This window comes from Opisthocomus hoazin, chromosome 2, assembly GCF_030867145.1.
Source record: "Opisthocomus hoazin isolate bOpiHoa1 chromosome 2, bOpiHoa1.hap1, whole genome shotgun sequence".
In the NCBI taxonomy this organism is placed as follows: Eukaryota; Metazoa; Chordata; class Aves; order Opisthocomiformes; family Opisthocomidae; genus Opisthocomus; species Opisthocomus hoazin.
Window position 1 is genome coordinate 131,715,106 of NC_134415.1, and position 25,099 is coordinate 131,740,204.

The 25,099-nt window shown below is 55.1% G+C and overlaps 2 protein-coding genes across 4 annotated transcripts in view; one reads left to right on the forward strand and one right to left on the reverse strand.

Annotated features, from left to right (window-relative positions):
* Nucleotides 1-598: 598 nt before the first annotated feature.
* HADHB (hydroxyacyl-CoA dehydrogenase trifunctional multienzyme complex subunit beta) lies at nucleotides 599-20,504 on the reverse strand. Of its 3 annotated transcripts, none has more exons than XM_075415126.1 (17): nucleotides 20,425-20,481; nucleotides 18,488-18,606; nucleotides 18,153-18,235; nucleotides 17,740-17,781; nucleotides 16,207-16,303; nucleotides 14,842-14,886; nucleotides 12,826-12,925; nucleotides 11,308-11,395; nucleotides 10,524-10,711; nucleotides 8,799-8,979; nucleotides 7,567-7,688; nucleotides 5,101-5,180; nucleotides 4,965-5,012; nucleotides 3,753-3,840; nucleotides 3,119-3,193; nucleotides 1,903-2,067; nucleotides 599-1,076 (listed from the first exon to the last, which is right to left on the reverse strand). In XM_075415126.1, the coding sequence occupies exons 3-17, from the start codon at nucleotides 18,217-18,219 to the stop codon at nucleotides 1,041-1,043; spliced, it is 1,422 nt and encodes a 473-aa protein (XP_075271241.1). In that variant the 5' UTR covers nucleotides 18,220-18,235; nucleotides 18,488-18,606; nucleotides 20,425-20,481; the 3' UTR covers nucleotides 599-1,040. The 3 variants fall into 3 exon arrangements, with proteins under 3 accessions (XP_075271241.1, XP_075271239.1, XP_075271240.1); XM_075415124.1 differs by having other exon boundaries at nucleotides 16,207-16,306; XM_075415125.1 differs by lacking the exon at nucleotides 18,488-18,606 and having other exon boundaries at nucleotides 16,207-16,306; nucleotides 20,425-20,504.
* A 248-nt stretch (nucleotides 20,505-20,752) lies between these two features.
* Nucleotides 20,753-25,099, forward strand: part of HADHA (hydroxyacyl-CoA dehydrogenase trifunctional multienzyme complex subunit alpha) — a 36,045-nt gene continuing 31,698 nt past the window's right edge. The window contains exon 1 of the mRNA XM_075415127.1: nucleotides 20,753-20,868. Coding sequence (XP_075271242.1) covers nucleotides 20,781-20,868 — 88 coding nt within the window. The 5' untranslated portion in view covers nucleotides 20,753-20,780. The remainder of the gene's footprint in view (nucleotides 20,869-25,099) is intronic.

A 25,099-nucleotide genomic window follows, 5' to 3' on the forward strand; every position in this document is an offset into this window, starting at 1 on the left:
ATATCTACAGGGTGGGGGTCAGGAGGACGGGGCCAGACTCTTTCCAGTGGTGCCCAGCGACAGGACAAGGGGCAACGGGCACAAACTGAAGCCTGGGAAGTTCCAGCTGAAGATGAGGAAGAACTTCTTCCCTCTGAGGGTGCCGGAGCCCTGGCCCAGGCTGCCCAGAGGGGCTGTGGAGTCTCCTTCTCTGGAGATATTCCAGCCCCACCTGGCCGCGGTGCTGTGCCCCCTGCTCTGGGTGACCCTGCTTGGGCAGGGGGTTGGGCTGGGTGACCCACAGCGGTCCCTGCCCACCCCCACCATGCTGGGATTCTGTGACTTGATCCTCCAGCAGCAGCCCCTGTTTGTGGATTTTCAGAATGCCAGAGGCTGTGCAATCAAGAGCAGCAGGAGCTCCCAGACCAGTCTCCAACCCACGTGTGTCGATGAGGCACCGGGGCTCCGGAGCTCAGGGTGGGTTCTGGGCAGGTTTCAGAGCAGAGACACCTGGAGCCACCTCAGAGCACGCAGCTCCCACCACAACCACCGCAGAAACCAGCCCCAGCCCATCTCAGGTGAGGGGAGGGAAAGAAAAGCACCAGACTATTTCTTTTTTTTACCTTTTTCCTGATTTATTGTGGCTAACATCAGCAACGCTCGTTCGTCAGAAGCAATTTGCTAATTCCGATGCCGTTTGGACACCACGCAGCCAACTCCCTCCTTCCAAACCAGGTCAGCCACCTCGCTCTCCTGATCTCCAAGCCGAGTTCTCCGCACGCAGCTTTGGGATCGTTCTTCTCCTGCTTAGTGAAGAGTCACGGCAGAAATCAGCTCGGTTACAAGGCGAGACCGAGAGCCACGTTAACTTCTGCTCTCCTGGAAGTGGAATACTTCTTCGAGTGCGTTCGTTAGTGGAAAATTACCAGCTGAGTAGCTAAAAAATATTTACAAAGGCCACCAGAAATCCTTTCTGAGAAGGACTGCGTGTTTTTATTAGTGCATTGAAACGGCATTGCCGGGCGCAGGGCACGAACACCCACTCAGCAGCCCCCGTCCCGTCACTGAGGGTAAAGCTCCACTATCATCGCGTGCCCCTGGAAGGAGAGAGGAAGCGAGAGAGAGAACGGTCACCAAAAGGACAAATTGTTATGGACACGCACTCCACTGGAGATGCCCATCTCCTGACCAACTTCAAATAAAATGAAAATGAAAATGAAAACCCAGAGCCGATTCGCTAAGGGGATTCTGCAGACAGAGGTCTGATGGCTTCGGGACAGCGCAGACGTGCTTCAGCCTGGCCAAGGCACCAGGGTCCACCCTCACCAACACATCATCAAGGTTGGAAAAGACCTCTAAGGTCATCCAAGTCCAACCGTCACCCCAAGCCCACCATGCCAGCAGGGTCTCCTGAGGGACGGACTCGCCGGTCAGGGCGGAGGCAACGCCGGGAGCGGTGCCCTTGGGTTATGGAAGGCCGTGCAGAACTGCCACCGGTCCCTGCAGCCCGACCCAGGGCTCCCACCCGCAGCCCAAAGAGCTGGGGGAAGAGTCTCACCCCCCTTTTTTCTTCATGTTAGAACGATGCTCACAAACCACACTTTGGGAAGTCTTTGAGAGCTGCCAAACGAAACCCTCAGCACATGGCAGCACTCTCCTGCCCTTTTTGGACCACATGGGCAGCAAGGGGCTACGGGGTGATTCCGAGACGGGCTGGAGTCTCGGAAGCGGAGGCAGCTCGCTGAGCTGAGCCGTGATAAGGAGCCAGCCAGCCGAGCCAGAGGGCGTTACCAACACCCAGGGCCACAGGACTTCAGAGGTGCCCCCAGACCTGAGGTCACGGGCCAGGATTTCACAGCCCCAACAGAAATGTGATCAGTGCCCCTCTCCAGAGGGAGCAGTCGGAGCAGACAGCGTCGTTACCTGCCCTCCCGCAGCACAGGCGGCAACCAGGCCGTACTGTCCTCCCTCCTTCTGCAATCTGTGGGCAGCAGTAATCACCAGGCGGCACCCAGTGGCACCGAAAGGATGTCCCAGCGAGAGGGAGCCGCCCCAGTTATTGAACTTCTCCAGAGGAGGGGCTCCGACCTGCAAGGGGACACAGAGGGACGCGCACGATCACCCGTCTCGAAGGAGCTGCTCGACCTCGTGACAACACCAAACCTGCAGCGGTCCAGGTGGGCCACAGAACGTGTTCCTTGGCACACAGAGGCGCCCAGTGAGAGGACAGAACTGCACCAAAGGTTTTACTGCTTCCCCTGCAGCCAGACAGGTACACCCGTGCTGTTAGAAGGCACCCAGGAGGACTGAACCCTTCCCATCGTTTTCAATTCCCTCCTCTCCAGCAATTACAGCTCTAGATCTCCACCTCCTGCTGACAACGGGAATCTCTCATCATTCCCACAGAAACCACTCATATCGGGATTTGCTAACCCAGAATTCAAGAACAGTGTGGGCAGCAGGACAAGGGAGGTTCTCCTTCCCCTCTACACTGCCCTAGTGAGGCCTCATCTGGAGTACTGTGTCCAGTTCTGGGCTCCCCAGTTCAAGAAAGATGAGGAGCTACTGGAGAGAGTCCAGCGCAGGGCTACGAGGATGAGGAGGGGACTGGAACATCTCCCCTACGAGGAGAGGTTGAGGGAACTGGGCTTGTTCAGCCTGGAGAAGAGAAGGCTGAGAGGGGACCTAATAAATGCTTACAAATATCTGAAGGGTGGGTGTCAGGAGGATGGGGCCAAGCTCTTTTCAGTGGTGCCCAGTGACAGGACAAGGGGCAACGGGCACAAACTGAAGCCTGGGAAGCTCCAGCTGAACCCGAGGAAGAACTTCTTCCCTCTGAGGGTGACGGAGCCCTGGCCCAGGCTGCCCAGAGGGGCTGGGGAGTCTCCTTCTCTGGAGATATTCCAGCCCCGCCTGGCCGCGGTGCTGTGCAGCCTGCTCTGGGTGACCCTGCTTGGGCAGGGGGTTGGGCTGGGTGACCCACAGAGGGCCCTGCCAACCCCCGACCATGCTGGGGTTCTGTGATTCTGTAACATAACAAAAGCCCTGCTTCGCAGCACTAGCGTGCCCCGCTGCAATCTGGAATTTAATCAATCCCAAAGTTAAATCAAAGATCAAAGCGCCCTGACTGTGTCCTTACCTTTGACTTTCTGCCCATGTAGTTTTGTGCAAACCAGTCTGAGTCCATAGCCTTCAGGTTAGCCAGTATCTGCCCCTGAAAGGGAGGGGAGAGCAACGTTACCAAGGATCACGGCAGACTTCGAGGAAAGCCTACGGCCAGTGCTGGCAAGCAGGAGATACCTCGGGACTAGCTACGGCCACGCAACTCATACAGCCAACCAAGAACAGCATTTTGCAGGACCAGCCCTGTTGATCAACGCTAGCTCAGCCTCAGCTAGAAGAAGACACTGTCCAATTAACAAGCCACCTCACCTTAGTAACACATAACCCCCAGCCCAATTAGCAGATGATGTGCAGAAGTGGTTTCTTCCATACAATGGTCTTGGGAAGGATTCTTTTTTTTTAATGTATTATTTTAGCAGAATCTGTATTCCTTTGGTGACTTCCAAGAAACATCAGCCACTCCTAGCATGGATTGTGTCAATGTAAAAATGTTATATATCTAAAATATATACTTATATTTAGAGATAAATGCAGAATTGCACCTGCCTGCATTTAGTGAAGGTCTTCACAGGAGCTTTCACCAACAGAAAACCCGATGCCCACAGGGCAGCATTTCACAGCCAGCCCCCCTTCGCGTTCAGAGTACTCACAGCAAAAGCCTCGTGGAACTCGAACACGTCGACGTCAGCCATGGTCAGCCCAGCCTTCTCCAGCACTTTGGGCGTAGCGTACGTTGGCCTGAAGCAGAGTTAAGAAGAAGTCTTGCGTGAATACGTCTCCTCACGTCATCATCCCCTGTTTCCACAGCGACCCACACGACATCCCCTCTCCAGGGTGTGTGGTACGGCTCTCTGCCCGGCCCGCTCCAACTGGAACACAACCCCACAGAATCACAGAATAGTAGGGGTTGGAAGGGACCTCTGTGGGTCACCCAGTCCAACCCCCCCGCCGAAGCAGGGTCACCTACAGCAGGCTGCACAGGACCTTGTCCAGGCGGGTCTTGAATATCTCCAGAGAAGGAGACTCCACAACCTCCCTGGGCAGCCTGGGCCAGGGCTCCGTCACCCTCAGAGGGAAGAAGTTCTTCCTCATGTTCAGACAGAACTTCCTGTGCCTCAGTTTGTGCCCATTGCCCCTTGTCCTGTCGCTGGGCACCACTGAAAACAGCTTGGCCCCATCCTCCTGACACCCACCCTGCAGATATTTAGAGGCATTTCGAAGGTCCCCTCGCAGCCTTCTCTTCTCCAGGCTGAACAAGCCCAGCTCCCTCAGCCTCTCCTCGCAGGAGAGATGCTCCAGTCCCCTCACCATCCTCGCAGCCCTCCACTGGACTCTCTCCAGTAGCTCTTCATCTTTCTTGAACTGGGGAGCCCAGCACTGGACACAGTACTCCAGATGAGGCCTCACCAGGGCAGTGTAGAGGGGAAGGAGAACCTCCCTCGCCCTGCTGGCCACACTCTTCTTGATGCACCCCAGGATCCCATTGGCTTTCTTGGCAGCCAGGGCACACTGCTGGCTCATGGTCACCCTGTCGTCCACCAGGACACCCAGGTCCCTCTCCGCAGAGCTGCTCTCCAGCAGGTCCACCCCAAGCCTGTACTGGTGCATGAGGTTGCTCCTCCCCAGGGCAGGACCCTGCATTTGCCTTTGTTGAACCTCATCAGGTTCCTCTCTGCCCAGCTTTCCAGCCTATCCTAGACCCCACGGGACTGCTGCTCGTACCAACAGGCCGAGATGCGAGAAGGCCTGAAGAGACATGATATCTCAGGAGATACTTCCCAAAAAACAAACAGGTAATGGCAAGTCATGGTGTTGTGCTAGTATGGACTTGTCAGGGGATGCTCTCGATCATCGCCACCTACCCCAGCAGCAGCTGGTCCTTTGGATCCTGGGACACGTACACAAAGTCCCTGCACAGGAGAAATGCTGTTAGCAACACAAAGAGGAGCAGGAGGAGAGCGCGGACTTCGAGGGCCACGCAGAGCAGTCCCTTTTTACCTCAGGTAGGCCTTCGGTTTGTACCCCATTGCCAGAGCCTTCTCCTCAGACATGAGCAGAACCGCCGAAGCACCATCTGTCTGGAAGAGGCAGAAAACCCCACGAGGTCACCGCCTGGAGAGCAACAGCTCCCCACGCACACAGCGAGCCTGAGAGCCCTCCTGCCCACAGCAAGCCTGGGGCAGCTGGCCAGAGAGGACCTGCCTGCCACCACAGAATCACAGAATAGTAGGGGTTGGAAGGGACCTCTGTGGGTCATCTAGTCCAACCCCCCCGCTGAAGCAGGGTCACCTACAGTAGGCTGCACAGGACCTTGTCCAGGCGGGGCTGGAATATCTCCAGAGAAGGAGACTCCACAACCTCCCTGGGCAGCCTGGGCCAGGGCTCCGTCACCCTCAGAGGGAAGAAGTTCTTCCTCGGCTTCAGCTGGAACTTCCCAGGCTTCAGTTTGTGCCCGTTGCCCCTTGTCCTGTCGCTGGGCACCACTGAAAAGAGCTTGGCCCCATCCTCCTGACCCCCACCCTGCAGATATTTGTAGGCATTTATAAGGTCCCCTCTCAGCCTTCTCTTCTCCAGGCTGAACAAGCCCAGCTCCCTCAGCCTCTCCTTGTAGGGGAGATGCTTCCAGGACATCCCCCTGCGACACGGGACAGAGAACTATCTGCGTGACCGCGCTGAGGGGTGGGTGATCGCCGAACGATGTCAGCACACGCATCGCTGAGGCACTTCCTTGCAGTCCAGCCCCACAACTGCCCCTGGTGTCAAACAGGACAGAGGTGCCTGGCTGCCCTGCCAGTCCTGAGGACAAGCTGGTGACCCCAAACGCTCACCCATCTGCTCGGCTCCACCCCAAATCTGATTATAATTCTGGGATGACAAGCCACAGGCTCGCCAAAAATGAACATTGGATCCCTGGCACAGGATCGCTCGTTTCCTGGATAACAGCCCAAGCTGGCCTACAGATCTGCAGGCAGCAGACCAACAGCATTTCACTTGTTCCTAGCACCAAGGCCGTGGCACTACCAGGCTTTGTCAGCCCCCGAGAATGCGAAGGAGTTATAAATATCACTGCTCTGGAAGAGCCCCCAGCAGTAGTTACTTGCTTCCTTTGAAGTGTTTGTCACAAATGGTGAAACAGCTTTTCAAAGACACGAGAATCTGTTAGGGCTGCGTGCAGGAACAAGACAGTCACCTCGAGCCCTCTGCGGGAGGCCATCACCTTCTACTGAGTCTCAGGAACTGGGGCTCAGATGGACTTCACCCATTTTACACAACTACCTCAGACTTCAGCATCTAAAAAAGCTTCCTTTAGAGTGCTAAGAGATAGAAAAAGGAGCATATGCAGAAGACAGCTCATTGTAGATGTGCTAGAGAAGCATTGCCTTCCCCTCTGTGGATCACAGGGCAAGCCTTAAAGTGACAAGTTTAGACCAAAACCACTAACTTCTAGAGTTATAAGGTGATCAGTCCCATCCTACACGTGCCTTTGAACGCTCAACCCTCTGCGCTTTTCTGTAGCTGCGTCTTGAAGAGCAAACAGGTCAGACAGACGAAACTTCAGGGGTTTAGGTCTTGATTTGAAAATTAAATAATCCTGTACCCAGGTTACAGAATCACAGAATGGCAGGGGTTGGAAGGGACTTCTGGGGTCACCCAGCCCAACCCCCTGCCCAAGCAGGGTCACCCAGAGCAGGGGGCACAGCACCGTGGCCAGGCAGGGCTGGAATATCTCCAGAGAAGGAGACTCCACAGCCCCTCTGGGCAGCCTGGGCCAGGGCTCCGTCACCCTCAGAGGGAAGAAGTTCTTCCTCGGGTTCAGCTGGAGCTTCCCAGGCTTCAGTTTGTGCTCGTTGCCCCTTGTCCTGTCGCTGGGCACCACTGCAAAGAGTCTGGCCCCATCCTCCTGACCCCCACCCTGCAGATATTTAGAGGCATTTCAAGGGTCCCCTCGCAGCCTTCTCTTCTCCAGGCTGAACAAGCCCAGCTCCCTCAGCCTCTCCTCGCAGGAGAGATGCTCCAGTCCCCTCCTCATCCTCGTAGCCCTCTGCTGGACTCTCTCCAGTAGCTCCTCATCTTTCTTGAACTGGGGAGCCCAGCACTGGACACAGCACTGCAGATGGGGCCTCCCCAGGGCAGAGCAGAGGGGGAGGAGAACCTCCCTCGCCCTGCTGCCCACACTCCTCCTCATGCACCTCAGGATCCCATTGGCCTTCTTGGCACCCAGGGCACGCTGCTGGCTCCTGGTCACCCTGTCGTCCCCCAGCACTCCCAGTCCCTCTCCGCAGAGGTTCACCAGATACTGTCACAGTTCAAAGCTAGCCTTGAAAAAACCTGAACGCAGGTGATATCATAAAGGACACAACTCATCCCCACAGATTACACCGGCTCGCTCTGCGTGCGTGTGGGAGGCAGAGGGTAACCAGCCAGCCTTCCCCGCTGGCTCGCAGCGGTGGGAGCACGCATTACCAGGAAGGAGGAGTTGGCCGCTGTGACGGTTCCGTACGGCTTGACGAAAGCTGGCTTCAGCTTGCCCATCTGCTCCATTGAGGAAGGACGGATCCCGTTATCTTTGGTAACTGTATCTTTGCCTGTTGATGAGAAAAGCATATTTAAACTACAGAAGTCATCAACGTAACATGAATTTGCACATCAGAAGTCCAGGGGCAAAAAAAACATCAGAAAACTGTGCTTTTTATGACAAGTAGGAGGAGGAAAAAAGGCAAAATCCATTCACAGCATCAGGATATTTAACACAGCTAAAAAAACAGCACTTAGAAACCGAAGCTACATTATCTTCTCTCTGAAGACTGCAAAAACGAAGCGCTGCAATCTATTTACTGTAAGAAAAAACTACCACGTGGAAAACCCAGCTGATAGAAGAATTTAAATTCCAAATTATAAAGCCTAAATTGGAGAACTGGGCCTAAATCAGTATACATTTATGGGCCAAGTTTTGAAGAATTGAGAGCACTGGGAAGACCCAAATATATGCGTCTTCGACCATACTGACTCCTTAAATAAGCCAGCTAACAAAAAGTAAGAATTTTAGTATAAAGACTATATGTAACTGCAGATCTATAGAAATAAGTTCTCTCTAGGAAACTAACTACAGAGTAAAATGCCCCAAATTGACAGCTACACCAAAGCACGCCCACCGGCCGATGGACGAGGAGGGTGGAAATCAGATCGCAGAGAGGACAGCTGAAAGCTTCTCCCCAGACCATTTCATATCTGAGCAATGACTGTGAGGCTGGGTGAACCAGAGTCTGCCAGGCAGAACACATTTCAGCTCTTCCTATCCAGCACCCGATTTCTCAGACCAGGATTTTATTCAGCTTTCTGTTTGTCGTTAATAGCTTGGGGTATAAAGACGCGTTCTCACGCCTGACTGAACGAGCAGGGGGACTCCTGTCCAACCGTTCTGATCTTCCTTGCTCTGTCGTCACATTAGCACAGATTTGAGGTGGGTACGATACAATTTAGGTACATAAGGATACATTTATATATTTAGATATGCATATTTAGAAACATGCTTCTACGTCAGTAGTTTTCCAGTGAGAAACGGACAGCATTTCAAAGACTTAAATCTGTATCAGGGACACAGAACATTATGAATCTGACTCCAGCACCACTTCTTGAAATAAAATATTTCTTTATTGAACTAGTGCACGCTAGCAATGAGACAAGTGCACCTTTACCTGGCACTTTGAAGGGCACCACATCAAGCAGCAAGCCTCCGTCCTGGGCTTTCTTGGCTAGCGTGTGTGAACGGAGGGCATACTCATCTTGCTCCAAACGGGAAATGGCAAAGGCAGCAGCCAAACGATCGGCAGAGTGCCCCATGGTCTCGCTGGTGGAGAACTCTGCCACAGCTGGGAGCTACGAGACAGAAAAATCAAGTCCGGACACACAAACACCTGTCCCTGGGCAGTCACGGAAAGTTCAGAGGTTGGTTAAGCCCTGTGCAGTCAGACAGTGAGGCCCTTCCATTTATCAAGCACAGCAGCTCTCATTAGGGTTAAGCAATTAACACATGGTAACCACACCAGAAGTGACTTGGTCAAAGGTATGAGAGGAACCACTGAAGATTTTAGAAAAAAAAGGCTAGAAATGAGATCCAGACTGCTGAGTACTCCAGGGATTCAAGAACTGCGTTGGATTTGCCCATGCAGACGAAGAGCAGCTGCCTTGGCCATTTAACAAGGACTCCCCTACGAAGGGTGACCAGACATTTTGGGCCAAGGTGAAACAACATGCCCTGGGACCTTAAAACTCCTTGTCAAACACCCCCCACAAGCAAAGCCAGGCAAGTTCAGCCTAGCTTTTCACAGAATCACAGAATGGTCGGGGTTGGAAGGGACCTCTGTGGGTCATCCAGCCCAACCCCCCTGCCCAAGCAGGGTCACCCACAGCAGGCTGCACAGGACTGCATCCAGGCGGGGCTGGAATATCTCCAGAGAAGGAGACTCCACAGCCTCCCTGGGCAGCCTGTTCCAGGGCTCCGTCACCCTCAGAGGGAAGAAGTTCTTCCTCGGGTTCAGCTGGAACTTCCTGTGCTTCAGCTTGTTTTCAGTTTTATTCTACCAACAGCACACAAGAAATCCCTGCACGCATTTAAGTCTGCAATTTTCCTCTCTTATTTGGACTTTGGATCCCATCTCTGCTGTACGTACACTATGCTTCCCTGTGCCCACACTAAAGGCAGCCAGCAGCGGCACAGACGTACAAAGTTTCCTCACGAGGAGCTTGGTGGTGGTAAGGAGGGAAGGGCTTTTCCTTCCCGTCTCCACCATGTCGTAATTCACCTCTCTCACAACCTCCAAGACAGAAGAGTGGGTCCCTCTACAGAGGACTCCTGACCTCGACCAGCAGACTGCCAGTGCTCATCAGGGCCCGAACACGGGAGGACCAGTTTGAGGCAGGAGGACCTGCCCACCTAGCAGGATTTGGCCAGGAACAGTAATCATGAGGCATATTTGAGATGCATTAATCAATAATTACACTGATATACTGAGGATGCTCCTCTCCGATATTAAGCATGTTACTTCCATTATTCAAGAGACAAAAATTCTTCTGACCCTTTAGGACCTTTGCATAAGTTTTATAGCTACAGGAAAAAGTTTCTACTTTTGTAGTGTCCACCACAGCTGGTCTTGGAGTTGCAGCAGGAGAGGGAGTTTTTGAAATAAGTTAGCTGTACTGAAGACCAATATGTAAGAAGACAAAGCAGGGAGTCACGAAACCACAGTTTTATCCTAATGCACAGGACAGAGATGCAATAAAAGCAAGCCACAGGCAGCCAGCTCTCCCTTTTCAAATCCTCTCCACTGAGGCTAAAAAAATTACCTAAGCCAACTTGTTTTACACCTCCTTATACAACAGTTTCACTTAAATATCTAAATGCCTGAAAAAAAAAAATTTACCTCAGGAGCAAAGTAGTCAGGGCGAATTTTGGAAATCAGGGAGAGCTTTTGGCCCAAGGTCTTGGCTCTGTTGAGAGTCAGCATCGTCTTCCTCATCTTCCTACTGTGCCGAATGGGAACGTCTGACATTAACTCCACACCCCCCGCTACGACGACGTCGCACTGTCCAGCCGCAATCAAACCCACGCCTGCAGAACGAGACAGAGTTTCCCATGAGAGCTGGAGGAAGAAGTCACGCTTACCCCTTTAGTGCCTTGGATGCTGCTGCATTTTATTTCCTTCTCCAGCCTCTGGCTTTGGCCGGGTTATACAACACGTGCTTAACAAAGACTGTGCAGGTTGAACAGGCATTTTCTGAATCATGCTAGATTTGTGACTTTGCTTCCACTCCTCTGTCACACACAACAGCTGGGAGAAGAGTATGCCCAGCGATTCTGGACAGTAACTGGGTCTTTTTTTTTTTTGGCTCTGTTTAGGCTAAGTCAAAGATGAAAGTAGCCTGGAAGGCAGCAACTTCCTTATAAAGATGTAGTCTTTACCTCACAGGCTAACAGGGACACTGAGCAGAGACTATCACTGAAAGCAAAGGGCATCAAGCTGCTGGCAGATCTACAACAGACACTCTGTTCGCTTTGTATTTTGTTGGTTTGAAAACTTCCCATCCATTCTGGAATTTCTTCAGACGCTTACTCATATTCACTACGCAGTGTGAGTTCGATGAGGGATGTGGAGGAGCTGCGAAGCTCAGTCTCAAACCCGCAGCTTGCTCTTCCAGCCAACATACCTGTGGTCATAGCCTGGTTTGAAGAAATGCAAGCCATGGTGACCGTATGGGCTGGAGTTTTGTCAGAGAAACCCGCTCCCAAGGCAGCCTACGAGCAACAAAGAACGACTGTTAAAACCTACGCCTCTCGCTTCGCAGGGTCAGAGCTACTTCTGCCCAGCAACACGCCTTTGCAGACCAAGCTGAAAACAAGAACATCGAGTTTCCATTCAGGCAACTGCTGCAGCAGCTCATCACAGAATGGTCAGGGTTGGAAGGGACCTCTGTGGGTCACCCAGCCCAACCCCCTGCCCAAGCAGGGTCACCCAGAGCAGGCTGCAGAGGACTGTGTCCAGACAGGTCTTGAATATCTCCAGAGAAGGAGATTCCACAGCCCCTCTGGGCAGCCTGGGCCAGGGCTCCGTCACCCTCAGAGGGAAGAAGTTCTTCCTCGGGTTCATCACCTCCCCGGACTCTGCGAGCAGGAGATGACAGCAGCTGCCCTGCTGCCAGGGCTCAGTTGCGTTATGCAGTCACTGGCCGCCCATCAATAAAGGGATAAACTAATAACACATCTCACAATTTCAAAAGAACTTTCAAATACGTGATACCGTCTCTGCTTCACCTTATTTGCAAAGCAGGCACGTGAAAGGAATTATTTAGACCCCTCAGTACAAGGCGCCGTGACTTTATGCAGAACAGAAAACACTCCCTGCCGTTTCAGCAAGCAGCTTCTCATCTGACCCAGCGGAGAGCACGGCCTCCCATCACGAGAGAACCGCTCCCAGCAAGACCTCCCCTAGTTGAGACGTGGCCAACTGGTTTAAAGTTCAACAGTTGTTCCCAAGTTCAAATGACAGCGCGGCCTCATCTGACTGGCAGGTGACCAAAGCAAGTGTTTGCATACACAGGGCTAAAACTGCCGACGGAACTGGAGAGCCTCGTAACCTCCGGTGTCTTTCCAGCCCCGCTTACATCATGGTTTTGCCCCATTGCTGAGAACAACAGCAGAGAATCCAGATTACAGAAAATCACATGCCGCCTCCGTAACACTGCTTCAGTGGAGCAGCTTCTTTCTGTCTACAGCACACAAACTGTGTTTTCTGCCTGCCAGAAAACAGGGCAGCTAAGCAACTCCAAATCATTCAAAAGCTACATCTGATCAGCCAACAAAATAAATAAACACCACGGTAAAGCAATTTATCTCAGCATGCTCCAGCCCTCTCAAGTACTTTGGATAAGCCAGCATTTGAGTCCAGCTGGTAATTAGAGCCGAGTGATCAGCAATCATTAACGAAAGCTTCCCTTTCAGGGAAGCATCGAGCAGAGGCTTCACAGCATTAAGATACACTTGGTCCGTGCCAGATTCCAACAGGAGGCAGAGTCCCATACAGTTATTTCACAGACAATAACTAGCTCATACTCCCAAACCACGTTTAAATGAACCATAATATTGGAAAGGTTTTTTTGCACGTGTTAGTGTGAAGATGACAATCTGCAAAAATCAGCCTCGCAGGGGAAATGCTGCACGTAACCCACCTCTCTGGCAACATTACTCGTTTTCACCTCCTGGATAACTGTGCCATAAACAATGTAATCAACAACATCCCTCGGGACACTGGTCCGGTTCAGCAACCCCCTGAGGAGAAGATCAAAACAGAATTTGCACCGTGTAAGCAATAACTTTGCCACAATCCTCAAACATCCTCATTGCACCAGCTTGGCTGCAGACAAGGCAACAACGGAGCTACATCATCTGCTCTTAGGTCAGAAGAAATCTTGTGTGCACATGTACTTAATGAAAACTGTAATTGCCTACGGACTGCAAATGATCATGGCGATAGCATCACTATAAATGATTACATGACTTGATGAAAGCAACTACTCTACACCCACCCACCCCCCCTAAAAAGTCAGCATCTTCCCCAATTTGGAGTATTCTGACATCAAAATTAAAGGCAGAGTGCCTTAAGAGACAGCAAAGCTGATCACCTTCGTGTAGGAGCACGCAAAACTTCAATACAGACACACAGAAAATAAGCAGTGTGTTTTCACAGATCATCAGAAAACATATTGCATAATTTGCCAGGACATCTTGACAAACACGCCAGCACAGCTCATCCCACCGCAGGCAGTGAGTTAAGGCCACCGGGATTCAAACGGAGCTTCACACACTACAAAGCACCAAATAAAAATGGAACTAAAGGCACCCCGATCAGCAGCTTCTCTCCAGCAGCACACTAAAACCCCCTCAACGTCCAGGACTTGGCCCTCACGCACAACTAACGCACTGCCTGTCGACCAAAACAGCCTGCCTCGGCTAAATACGGCACTCGGATTTGGCACGACCGCACCCAACCTCACGATCCTTCCTTGGGCCATCAAATCTCCCTTCCCCCCACCCAGTACAGCCTTCTCTCTTTCCAGCAGCACTTTGCCCTGCTTCTCAACACAGCAAACCCACTGCTAACGACCTATGGCTCTTGTCAAATCACCACAGGGCTAGGCAACATGACGGAATTAGCTTGGTATTCTTGTTGCCACTTTGTTTTCTCTGAACTGCTCAGATTGGTTTTCCCTTGAACTGTCAGCACACCTCAACAGTAGCTACGATATCTGTATTTAGAAAACTTATGCACAGTCAGAAATTCCAGAATCCCAGCATGGTCGGGGTGGGCAGGGACCTCTGTGGGTCCCCCAGCCCAACCCCCTGCCCAAGCAGGGTCACCCAGAGCAGGGGGCACAGCACCGCGGCCAGGCGGGGCTGGAATATCTCCAGAGAAGGAGACTCCACAGCCCCTCTGGGCAGCCTGGGCCAGGGCTCCGGCACCCTCAGAGGGAAGAAGTTCTTCCTCGGGTTCAGCTGGAACTTCCCAGGCTTCCGTTTGTGCCCGTTGCCCCTTGTCCTGTCGCTGGGCACCACTGCAAAGAGTCTGGCCCCGTCCTCCTGACCCCCACCCTGCAGATATTTAGAGGCATTTCGAAGGTCCCCTCTCAACCTTCTCTTCTCCAGGCTGAACAAGCCCAGCTCCCTCAGCCTCTCCTCGCAGGAGAGATGCTCCAGTCCCCTCCTCATCCTCACAGCCCTGCGCTGGACTCTCTCCAGCAGCTCCTCATCTTTCTTGAACTGGGGAGCCCAGCACTGGACACAGCACTGCAGATGGGGCCTCCCCAGGGCAGAGCAGAGGGGGAGGAGAACCTCCCTCGCCCTGCTGCCCACACTCCTCCTCATGCACCCCAGGATCCCATTGGCCTTCTTGGCACCCAGGGCACGCTGCTGGCTCAAATTAACTAAAATATGTCAAGCAGAACAACATTGCAATCTCTGTGTAGCAATACACTTTAACACAAGCCTATGGCAAACCCTACTGCTTAAGCCCCCTACTAAGGTGGTGGTGGTGGACCACGAAAAATGAAGCACCTGGATCATATCATTCAGAGACAGAGCTAGAGCCTTGGCTTTCAAAGCTGCTGAAGCCACCGTACCAACACTGGGACCCCAGCAGTTCAAAAACAGAGAGTTTTCTGGTCACTTTTAGTATTCAGTTTACTTACTGCAGTGCTGCTCTTGCTAAGTCATGTGGCATAAGATCCGCGTACCTGGAAGTTAAAGAAGAGAGGCAGAACTTAGAAGTGTCAGAAACCAACACAGATGTCTGCTTCACCACCGCGAGGGCACAGCAGCAGCAGCGAACCGGTGCCACACCAGAAATGCTCCACCACTTACAATCCAGCATTTCCCACCCCAGGTGGTGAAGGCTATCCGTGTGCAGGTCAGCACGCGATCGCTGTATTAAGAACACTGAAAAGCAGCCGCAACGGAATAAAGAAATCCCCCACCCATCCCAAGAGCTAGGTCTGGGCCTCATTTGGCTGTGAATTTGGTGCTAGCAAGAGGAGCCTCCAGCAGATTCTCTGCACCTGTCCTGCTAGTTTGGTGAAACCCTTTGCTTTATCTGCTGTAGAGCCACCAACAGCCTCCTCCAGCGTTAATCCTCATTCTTCTCAGAATTCAGATGTGTGGACACTCTTCTTCAAACCACGTATTTCCATTAGGTAAGCCGGAATCACAGAATCACAGAATGGTCGGGGTTGGAAGGGACCTCTGTGGGTCATCTAGTCCAACCCCCCTGCCGAAGCAGGGTCACCCAGAGCAGGCTGCACAGGACCTTGTCCAGGCGGGGCTTGAATATCTCCAGAGAAGGAGACTCCACAGCCCCTCTGGGCAGCCTGTTCCAATGCTCCGTCACCCTCAGAGGGAAGAAGTTCTTCCTCATGTTCAGACGGAACTTCCTGTGCCTCAGTTTGTGCCCATTGCCCCTTGTCCTGTCACTGGGCACCACTGAAAAGAGCTTGGCCCCATCCTCCTGACACCCACCCTTCAGATATTTAGAGGCATTTATAAGGTCCCCTCGCAGCCTTCTCTTCTCCAGGCTGAACAAGCCCAGCTCCCTCAGCCTCTCCTCATAGGAGAGATGCTCCAGTCCCCTCCTCATCCTCGTAGCCCTCCGCTGGACTCTCTCCAGTAGCTCCTCACCTTTCTTGAACTGGGGAGCCCAGAACTGGACACAGCACTCCAGATGAGGCCTCACTAGGGCAGTGTAGAGGGGAAGGAGAACCTCCCTCGACCTGCTGGCCACACTCTTCTTGATGCACCCCAGGATCCCATTGGCTTTCTTGGCAGCCAGGGCACACTGCTGGCTCATGGTCACCCTGTCGTCCACCAGGACACCCAGGTCCCTCTCCGCAGAGCTGCTCTCCAGCAGGTCCACCTGCCGATATAACTGAGCAGCCTAACTCACTGCCATTTCAGTACTTTCAGGCGTTACAATAACTACATTAGCATGAACAAGGCAGCCAACTTTTCCCACAGAAGGATTCTACCAAGTCAGCATCTATTTTTTGTTACTTTATACTTACGAAGTGCCAGACTGCAAAAACGGAATCCGGACGCCCTCCACCACAACAATGTTCTTCACACCGCTTTTGGCTAAGGTCTTCTTACTCTTAGGCTGGACTGCTAAGAGAGAAGTGACTATTAACAACAATACCAGCAAGCTCGAAGTAAAATTCTGTTAAAACTACTAGACAACTAGGTAAATTGTTCTCTTTCGGTGCCCAAATCAAAAGCAGAGTAGGTGGGACACCTGGGCTGTAATCTTATCTCCGTCCAGTTAATTACACGATCTGTTAAAAATGATTTAACAAGTCTGTACTTCCCCTTGTCAGCAGATTCATCTACAGCTCCACTGAGGCTACGGCACAGCTGAGAGTAACGACACATAACTCCCAGTCTCCACTATCACAGACAAGAATGCTGCAGGAAGAGACGCCTCTGAACTGCTGCACAGCTTAGAATACAAACGAGGCAGAGCAAATTCAAAGCCCGAGGAAGATCTCATCCAGCCTCTCGCTCGGGGAGCAGCGAGGACTGCAAACAGCAGCCCACTTCCCCCGGTAACTGCCTGCCTATGTGCTCCTCCTGCACAGTAACAGTGAGACAATTCAAGGTGAATCAAAAGGCAGCTCAAGAAGTCGACTAACTCGCACTCCCCTAGGAAAGCGGGAGCAAGAGCAGCGCAGACAGTTGCTGCGGGTGACTCCGTAAGGTGTCAGAGCACCTCAGGTTCACGACAAAGCACGTCGTGACACAGCATGGCTCAACAGGCCACCATCGGAGCTCTTCTGCAGCAACCAGAACTTCCTAATGCAATCAGGCCTGCAACTCCTAACAAGCACATACAGCAGCTCCTTTCACAAGCCAGAAAAGGACAGAGACTCATAAAAGCGGGTTAAGCCCAGCTAAATACTGCGCTGAAGCAAGCTGCAGGGTGAAACTCCAGCCCTGTTCTTGGGTTGTGTAAGGCTTTCTGCACAAAGCCAAAGAGAACAGGGGGAGCTGTGTTTCCAAAATCCAAGCGGCTCAGAGGATTACAGTCACCTGAGCAACCCCCCACAAGGAATCTCAGAACGCCGGATCACCCTGACCACAGCTGAGAACCCACGTAACTGTGTGTGCTCAGAGGCTCCAGAGCGATACCTGAGCCTCTTGCTGGTCTCGCTGGACTTCAGAGCTAATTCCACCAGCTTCTCCTTGTCAGGGACAATCCCCTCCCCTCTGGGCAAGCGATCTGGCTATGCCCAGCCAGCTCCCAAACCCCCAGCTCAGCCTCTCCGTTTGGATTCTAGAAATAGCAATCTATCAGGTGACAACAGAGCGTGAGCTCTGACAGCAGGGCATAGCTGCTCGGAGCGAGGGGCACGCAGAGGCGGAGAGGACTCTGCTGCAAACGGGGGACTGCCCGTAATTTTATTTATTTGTAACTTTCTTGAACTAAGGCTGTCTGCACTGTATTTCGGAGATTTGTGTAGAATGAGACTCTGGAAAAGGGAGGCGGCTTCAAAGCCTTCAGCAGTGCTGACCCTTTGAGATTCCTGGTGTTTTCACTTTACCTGCGGCTTGTAACTGTGGAGAGCAGCTGAGCGATCGAGCAACTGAAACACAAGAACCGAAAAAACAGGGTCTGTCAAACCTAGAGTGTTAAAAACATTTCTAGCTTCTGTAGGAACTGTTCAAAAAAATAATGTCATAGTAAGACAACTGCACCTGAACATCTGCGAGGTATTTTTTAGTGTACTCTGTTCATATTGCCCGTTGACATGAGATTCCTCCCACGTCTGACGTGAGAAGGGACAAACACAGCAACAACGGAATTAGCCACTTAAAAAAAACCAAAACCAAACATTTTTTGTAAGATGCCAACGGAACAGAGCTTCAGATACAAGCACCCATTCCAAACCCGACACTTCAAACAGAATTTTATGACCTGCCAACTCATGCTTTTAACAAATGTAAAGATACTTACAGACCCTGGCGGCCCATGCTGAGGAAGCAGGGAGGTTTCTGATGGCGTGGGTCAGCATGGAACTCATTTTGATGTCTAGAGAGCTGGAGAAAGACTGATTTTAGTCCAGTCTGGTCTGTTCGGAACAATTTCAAGGTAAGCCACCTGCTTGCTTCACATAAAGCCAAAAAAGCAAAGAAAGAGAAGACACCCCAAGTGCAGCAGCACGGAGAATTACTTCCTACTACACTTTCTGAACAGCATCTAACACATGAGGAGTCTGGCTTATGACTGTGGCCTGCAAACGTTCCTGTAAATAAATACCCATCTCCCCAGGGACCCAGCATTGTACTCACAGAGGCCAGCGCAGTTTTCAGTTCCCCTCCCAATGACTGCTCCACCACCTCCTCGCTGGAAAATTGTCCCAGCGCCCAGCCAACCTCGCCGTCAGCGTGACTCTCCTGATGCACTCTCCCTGGCACAATTTCACAGAACCACAGAATGTTTGGGGTTGGCAGGGACCTCTGTGGGTCACCCAGCCCAACCCCCTGCCCAAGCAGGGTCACCCAGAGCAGGGGGGCACAGCACCATGGCCAGGCGGGGCTGGAATATCTCCAGAGAAGGAGACTCCACAACCTCCCTGGGCAACACTACCTTTGTTTTAAGTGTTGATGTTAACCTCAGTAACTCCCGTTCCGCATCCCCACGGGAAGCAGAACAAGATGGCATCCGCTACCCTGAAAACTTCCTCTGAAGCATTCCCAAAGCTCATTCCAAAACAGGGCTTCCCTACAAACCAACCCCTGCATCTGCGGGTTTTATTGCCCAGGGCAAAAAATGGTCCTCGCAGCTCCAGTTCTTTGGCTGCTTCACGTTCACCTTACGTTGTCACACTTCTAGCGTTCAAGCCAACACCACTCTCCCTCCCAAATACGCACATTTTCTCTAGAGAGTTCTGGAAACCCCTTGCAGCCCCAAGCCCAGCCCACCCAGGTATCGCAGCTCTCCGCAGCTTCTCAAAGCTCAGCGCAAGCTACCAGCCACCCCCTTCCACGTCTACATCTCACACCCCACAGCTCTGTGCCTGCGCCACGCCACGCAGCATTCCCCATTCCCCAGCCCGCTCCGGCTACGCTGGCATCCCGCAAACCAAAGCTGGGCTCCTCATGTCAGTAAAGGTCCAGAAAACGGAGCTCCTCCTCCCCGGCACAGAATCACCATTTCAGAGAGTCATGGAATGGTTTGGGTTGGAAAGGACCTTATAGATCATCCTGTTCCAACCCCTGGCATGGGCAAGGGGACCTTCATCTTGACCAGGTTGCTCTGAGCTCCATCCAACCTGGCCTTGAGCACTGCCAGGGAGGGGGCAGCCACAGCTTCTCTGGGCAACCTGGGCTCACCACTCTCATGGGGAAGAATTTCTTCCTACCATCTAATTTAAATCTCCCCTCTTTCAGTTTAAATCCATCACCCCTTGTCCTGTCACCCCATGCCCTTGTCAAAAGTCCCTCTCCAGCTTTCTCGCAGGCCCCCTTCACACATCGTTCCCTGTATCGTCTCTCTGCACAAGCGCTCTTCCTCCATCTGTCCCGAGCTCCCTCCCCACACCCCACTGAAGCTTTTCCCCAAATCTTCCCTGCCCAGCCGATGAGACAGAGCCTCTCCAGGTGCCCAAACCTGCCTCGCCGGCCTCACCCCCCACAACCCGCACTGTCCCCGCACTGCCAGCGGGCAACTGCTCCCCCAGCACCCCAACAAGCCAGCCCCATCGGGCCCCGGCTCCTCACAGGGGCCCCCAGCTCCCCACCGGGACCCCCCGGCTCCTCACCGGGGACTCCCCGGCTACTCACGCAGGGAACCCCCCCGGCCCCTCACGCAGGGGACCCCCGGCTTCCTCACCGGGCCCCTCTGGCTCCTCACCAGGACCCCCGGCCCCGGTTCCTCACAGGGCCCTGGCTCCTCACCAGGACGCCCCGGCTCCTCACCCGGGGACCCCCCGGGCTCCTCACCCGCGGACCCCCCGGCTCCTCACACCGGGACCCCGCCGGCCCCTCACCCGGGGACCGCCCGGACTCCTCACCCGGGGACCCCCCGGCTCCTCACCCGGGGACCCCGCCGGCCCCTCACCCGGGGACCCCCCGGCTCGTCACAGGGACCCCCGGCTCCTCACCGGGCCCGCGCCTTCTCCTCGCCCCACGCACAGCCCACCTCCACCACGCACCCACGCTTTCCCCTCCCCCCCCCCAAAACCCCTCTAAGCGCCTCGGGGCCCCCCCCCAAGCCGCCCCCTCACCTCCGCCAGCCGCCAGCACCGCCCCGCACTGCCGCCGCCACCGCCCGCCGCCCGGCGAAGACCCCGCGCCCTCTCCGCTCGCCGGGCTGCCCCACCGCCCGCCTGAAGGGAGCCGCCCGCCCCGCAGCCCCTGCCCGCTTCTTCCCAACCCTCCTCCCTGCCGCTCCCGCTCGGTGCGGGTCAGAACCGTCCCAACCCCCGCGGTGAGCGGGGAGGAGAGAGGGAGGCGAGCCCGAGAGGCGGTGGGGAATCAGGCAGCGCCGCGGGCAGCCCCGGGCTGGGCGGGGTCGGCGGGGGAGGACGAGGCTGGGCCCCCGGGGCGGCCTCTCCCTCATTCGACCTCGCGCGCAGCAAAGATGGCGGCGGCGGTGCGCGCTATCGGCAGCCTGGGGCGGTTCACGGCCGCCGCCAAGTACGGCCCGGCCCGCCGGCCTCCGCCCCCGGGTGAGCCGCGGCCTCCGGGGCTGCCGCCTCCCGCCCCGGGGCCGGAGGACGGGCGCGGCGGGGGGACGGGCGCGGTCTGTGGGGGTTGGGGGGGGATCGTGGCCTGAGCGTGTCCTGTGGAGGTGGGGGGCGAGGAACTGGGGGGGGGGTCGGGTCACTGAGGCAGGGGAGGCGGGGTGCCCACGCGTGAGGGTGGGGGGTGAGGGACGGGGGTGTCGCTGGGGGGGGGGGGAGGCAGCGGGAGGGGTGCCCAAGCGTGAGGGTGGCATTGAGGTGGAGGGCGGGGGGGTCACGCGTGAGAGGGGGGGGTGAGGGACGGGGGGGCAGCGGGAGGAGTGACGACGCGTGAGGGTGGCATTATGGGGGGGGTGTCCACGCATGAGAGTGGGAGGTGAAGAACGGAGGGGGGTCGCTGAGGCGGGTGGGGGAACGAGGGGAGCAGTGGGCTGGGTACCCACGCGTGAGGGTGGCGTTGAGGTGGGGGGACGGGGGGGTCACGTATGAGAGTAAGGGGTGAGGGACGGGGAGAGGGGGGTCACTGGGGCGGGAAGGGGTCGCAGAGGGCGAGGGGGTGTCCACGCGTGAGGGTGGGGAGCGAGGAACTGGGGGGTCGCTCAGGCAGGGGAGGTGGAGTGCCCATGTGTGAGGGTGGCATTAAGGGGGGGGTGTTACAGAGGGGGGTGGGGAGTCCACACATGGAGGGGGGGGGGGGTGTCAGCAGGCAGGATGCCCAGGCATGAGGGTGACAGTGGGGGCGGGGGATCCCTGAGGAGGGGGGGAGGGGTACCCACGCATGAGCGTGTTGCTGGGAGGGGGGAAGGACAGGGATGCCACGGAGCGGGGGTCAGCGTGGGGGCTGTGAGGAGTGGGGTGTTACCAGGGAAGGGGACCGTGGGGGGGTACGTGCCCCCACACAGGACGTGCTCCCACGCCAGCCCCTGAGACAGGCTGCCCTTCCAGTGCCCAGCTGGGACCCCCGCATCCTTGGATGCCATGTCTGGCTCTGGGGGTCCCCGTGACCCTGTGTGGGGGGACACAGGATCGTCCTCAGCCCGTGAGCTGGCCCACGGGGACAGAGTGTTCCTGCGTGCACGTAGGCCCAGGGCGCGTGTCCCCATGTCCTGTGACTGCCCTCGAGACCCCGATGCGTCTCTGTGGGAAGGGGGTGTCCCCGCGGGGGTGGGGGGAATGCCTCTAAATATCTGCAGGGTGGGGGTCAGGAGGACGGGGCCAGACTCTTTCCAGTGGTGCCCAGCGACAGGACAAGGGGCAACGGGCACAAACTGAAGCCTGGGAAGCTCCAGCTGAACCCGAGGAAGAACTTCTTCCCTCTGAGGGTGCCGGAGCCCTGGCCCAGGCTGCCCAGGGAGGCTGTGGAGTCTCCTTCTCTGGAGATATTCCAGCCCCGCCTGGCCGCGGTGCTGTGCCCCCTGCTCTGGGTGACCCTGCTTGGGCAGGGGGTTGGGCTGGGTGACCCACAGAGGTCCCTGCCCACCCCGACCATGCTGGGATTCCTCACCAAGCTGCCCGAGCGAGCAGTTGCCCGGTGCCACCGGGAAGGCCGAAGCGCAAGGCTCAGGGCTGTTAGAAATTGGTTCTTCTTTCTGCGGGGTCTGCGAGCGCTGTTGCCCTGAAATCCGGCAGCGTTTCGTTTCAGCCTGACCTGACCTGTCTGATGTGCCGTGCTGGAGGGCGTTTGTACAGGAGCTGGGTGCTGTGGGAGCCGGGTGCTGCGGCCGACAGCCAGCAGAACTGCGGTAGCTCCGGTGCTCGGGCTGTTGTTGGTTATAACTGGCAATATTCTTGATTGCAAACAGTCCTGGAGCTGCTAGGAGGACGCTGTCACTCACCGTAATTAATAGCGTTGTTCTGCCGCGGCAGAGTGTTTGTTAAGCTGGGTGCAGACCTCGCCAGGGCAGGCCAGAAAGCAGCGAGGAGGCAGAAGACGCCGAGCTGGAGAGCTGGCCGTACCTGCTGAGCCAGGTGCCGCGGGCGAGCGGCTCCCCGGAGGGGAGAGGAAAGCTCAGTTTGTAATAAATTTCACAGCTCGGCGCTCAGTGCTGCAGGAGCAGGCTGAAGGCTTCGGCTCCTTTGCTCTGCTGGTGCTTGGCTTGGTCCGGGGCTGTGAGAAGGCTTTTGTGACCCATCCGTGGAGGCTGTGCCCGCTTCACGAGGCATGGAGCGTCCGGGTGAGTGGAGGGGCCGGAAGGGGAAGCGCTGGACAGGGAAGCAGCAGAGGAAATGACAAAGAGAAAGGGGGAAGAAGCAGGTCGCGGCTGGGCTGTGTGAAAGGGGTGATCTCCATTCTCTGCTGCCTCCAACTTCTCGGCAAAGTCCTGAGAGCAGCGGCCTGAAGCGTCGGTGTCCCTGCTCTAGATGGGGTTTTAACTGGAGTGAGTGAAGTGGTGACAGTGGAATCGATATTCAAGGCTTTTAATTCCGGAGAGAATGTTGGTGGAACGGCAGAAGCGTGCGTCTGGCCTGCTGCTGCTCCCTCGGGATTCTGAAGGAGGATTTTTCTGGCCCTGATCTTGGCAAGTTACCATTGCACTGCTGAAGGAGTCAACGCCTACAGCAGGTCTGCTGTGACTGTGACCAAGTAAAGGCGCTTTTAGACGTGTTTTCCACCAGTATTCTGGGCTCTAAAATAAAATACTGTCAGGCTAAAGAAACCTCACTGGGATGTTAAACAGCTGGTACTCTAATGGCTTTCCCAGAAGAGTTTGTAGTGAAATGTAGTGAGGTTTGTTGAGTTGTGCCCTTGCTATATTGGTTTTTTCCCACTTCCTATCTTTTGTTTTGCTAGAACTGAAAGGCAAAGTGGGACTCAAGGTTTGGAAGCAGTCTGTTTGGGAACTGATTTGAAAGAGGAAAGCATGTTAGGCCGCAGAAAGAGACAAAGGTTGATTAATCCATTCCCTTTTTATTTTTAATTGGCATTGTGTGTTTTGGATGAGATGCACTTTTTACTGCACAGCCAGCGCCTTGCTGTCGGTGAGCGCTGGGGAGTGACGGCCGCTCACCTTCCCACAGCCCGGCCCGAGCAGACGCCTGGCTGGGGGTGTCGAAGGAAAACACGGTCGCTTGTCTTGCAGCCGAGATTTGCGTGGTCTGATTCTCCTGCCTGCTGTGCCTAGCCCTGTGCTGCAGTGAGGGGAGGCTGAGGGAGCTGGGCTTGTTCAGCCTGGAGAAGAGAAGGCTGAGAGGGGACCTTCAAAATGCCTCTAAATATCTGCAGGGTGGGGGTCAGGAGGACGGGGCCAGACTCTTTGCAGTGGTGCCCAGCGATAGGACAAGGGGCAACGGGCACAAACTGAAGCCTGGGAAGCTCCAGCTGAACCCGAGGAAGAACTTCTTCCCTCTGAGGGTGCCGGAGCCCTGGCCCAGGCTGCCCAGAGGGGCTGTGGAGTCTCCTTCTCTGGAGATATTCCAGCCCCACCTGGCCGCGGTGCTGTGCCCCCTGCTCTGGGTGACCCTGCTTGGGCAGGGGGTTGAGCTGGGTGACTCACAGAGGTCCCTGCCATGGTGGGATTCTGTGTGATTGAGGTGAATGAAGTCAGTGAGGTAGTTCCATCCTCGCCTTCTTTTTGAAGTAGTGGAGCTGTGTGGCTTTCATGGAGTTAAAGTACTGCCGTTGAAAGCGCATCGTACTCTGCGTCAGGCATCTGTTAGCAGGGGAGTTGTTGTCAGACCACGCTCGGTTTTGTGGGAAATGAGCACTGGCGTTTCGTTTCAGGAGCACCTGACTTCAGCACACAAAAAGTTCAGGAAAATTAGTGTTGGCTACAGCAATCCTGGACAGGCTGAAGAGTTGGGCGCAGAGGAACCTGATGAGGTTCAACAAAGGCAAGTACAGGGTCCTGCCCCTGGGGAGGAACAACCCCAGGCACCAGTACAGGCTGGGGCTGAGCTGCTGGAGAGCAGCTCTGCGGAGAGGGACTGGGAGTGCTGGGGGACGACAGGGTGACCATGAGCCAGCAGCGTGCCCTGGGTGCCAAGAAGGCCAATGGGATCCTGGGGTGCATGAGGAGGAGTGTGGGCAGCAGGGCGAGGGAGGTTCTCCTCCCCCTCTGCTCTGCCCTGGGGAGGCCCCATCTGCAGTGCTGCCCAGGGAGGCTGTGGAGTCTCCTTCTCTGGAGATATTCAAACCCTGGATGGACGTGGTCCTGTGCAGCCTGCTCTGGGTGACCCTGCTTGGGCAGAGGGTTGGAGTGGGGGATCCCCAGAGGTC

What these genes read in the sequence shown, in the direction of transcription:
- HADHB (XM_075415125.1), bottom strand. Translation starts at nt 18,219, where the DNA reads ATGAGTTCCATGCTGACCCACGCCATCAGAAACCTCCCTGCTTCCTCA. An exon ending in TTAGCAAGAGCAGCACTGCA is followed by an intron (nt 12,926 to 14,841) that starts GTAAGTAAACTG and finishes TCTTCTCCTCAG; the next exon opens with GGGGTTGCTGAACCGGACCA. An exon ending in ACATGGGCAGAAAGTCAAAG is followed by an intron (nt 2,068 to 3,118) that starts GTAAGGACACAG and finishes GTCCCCTTGCAG; the next exon opens with GTCGGAGCCCCTCCTCTGGA.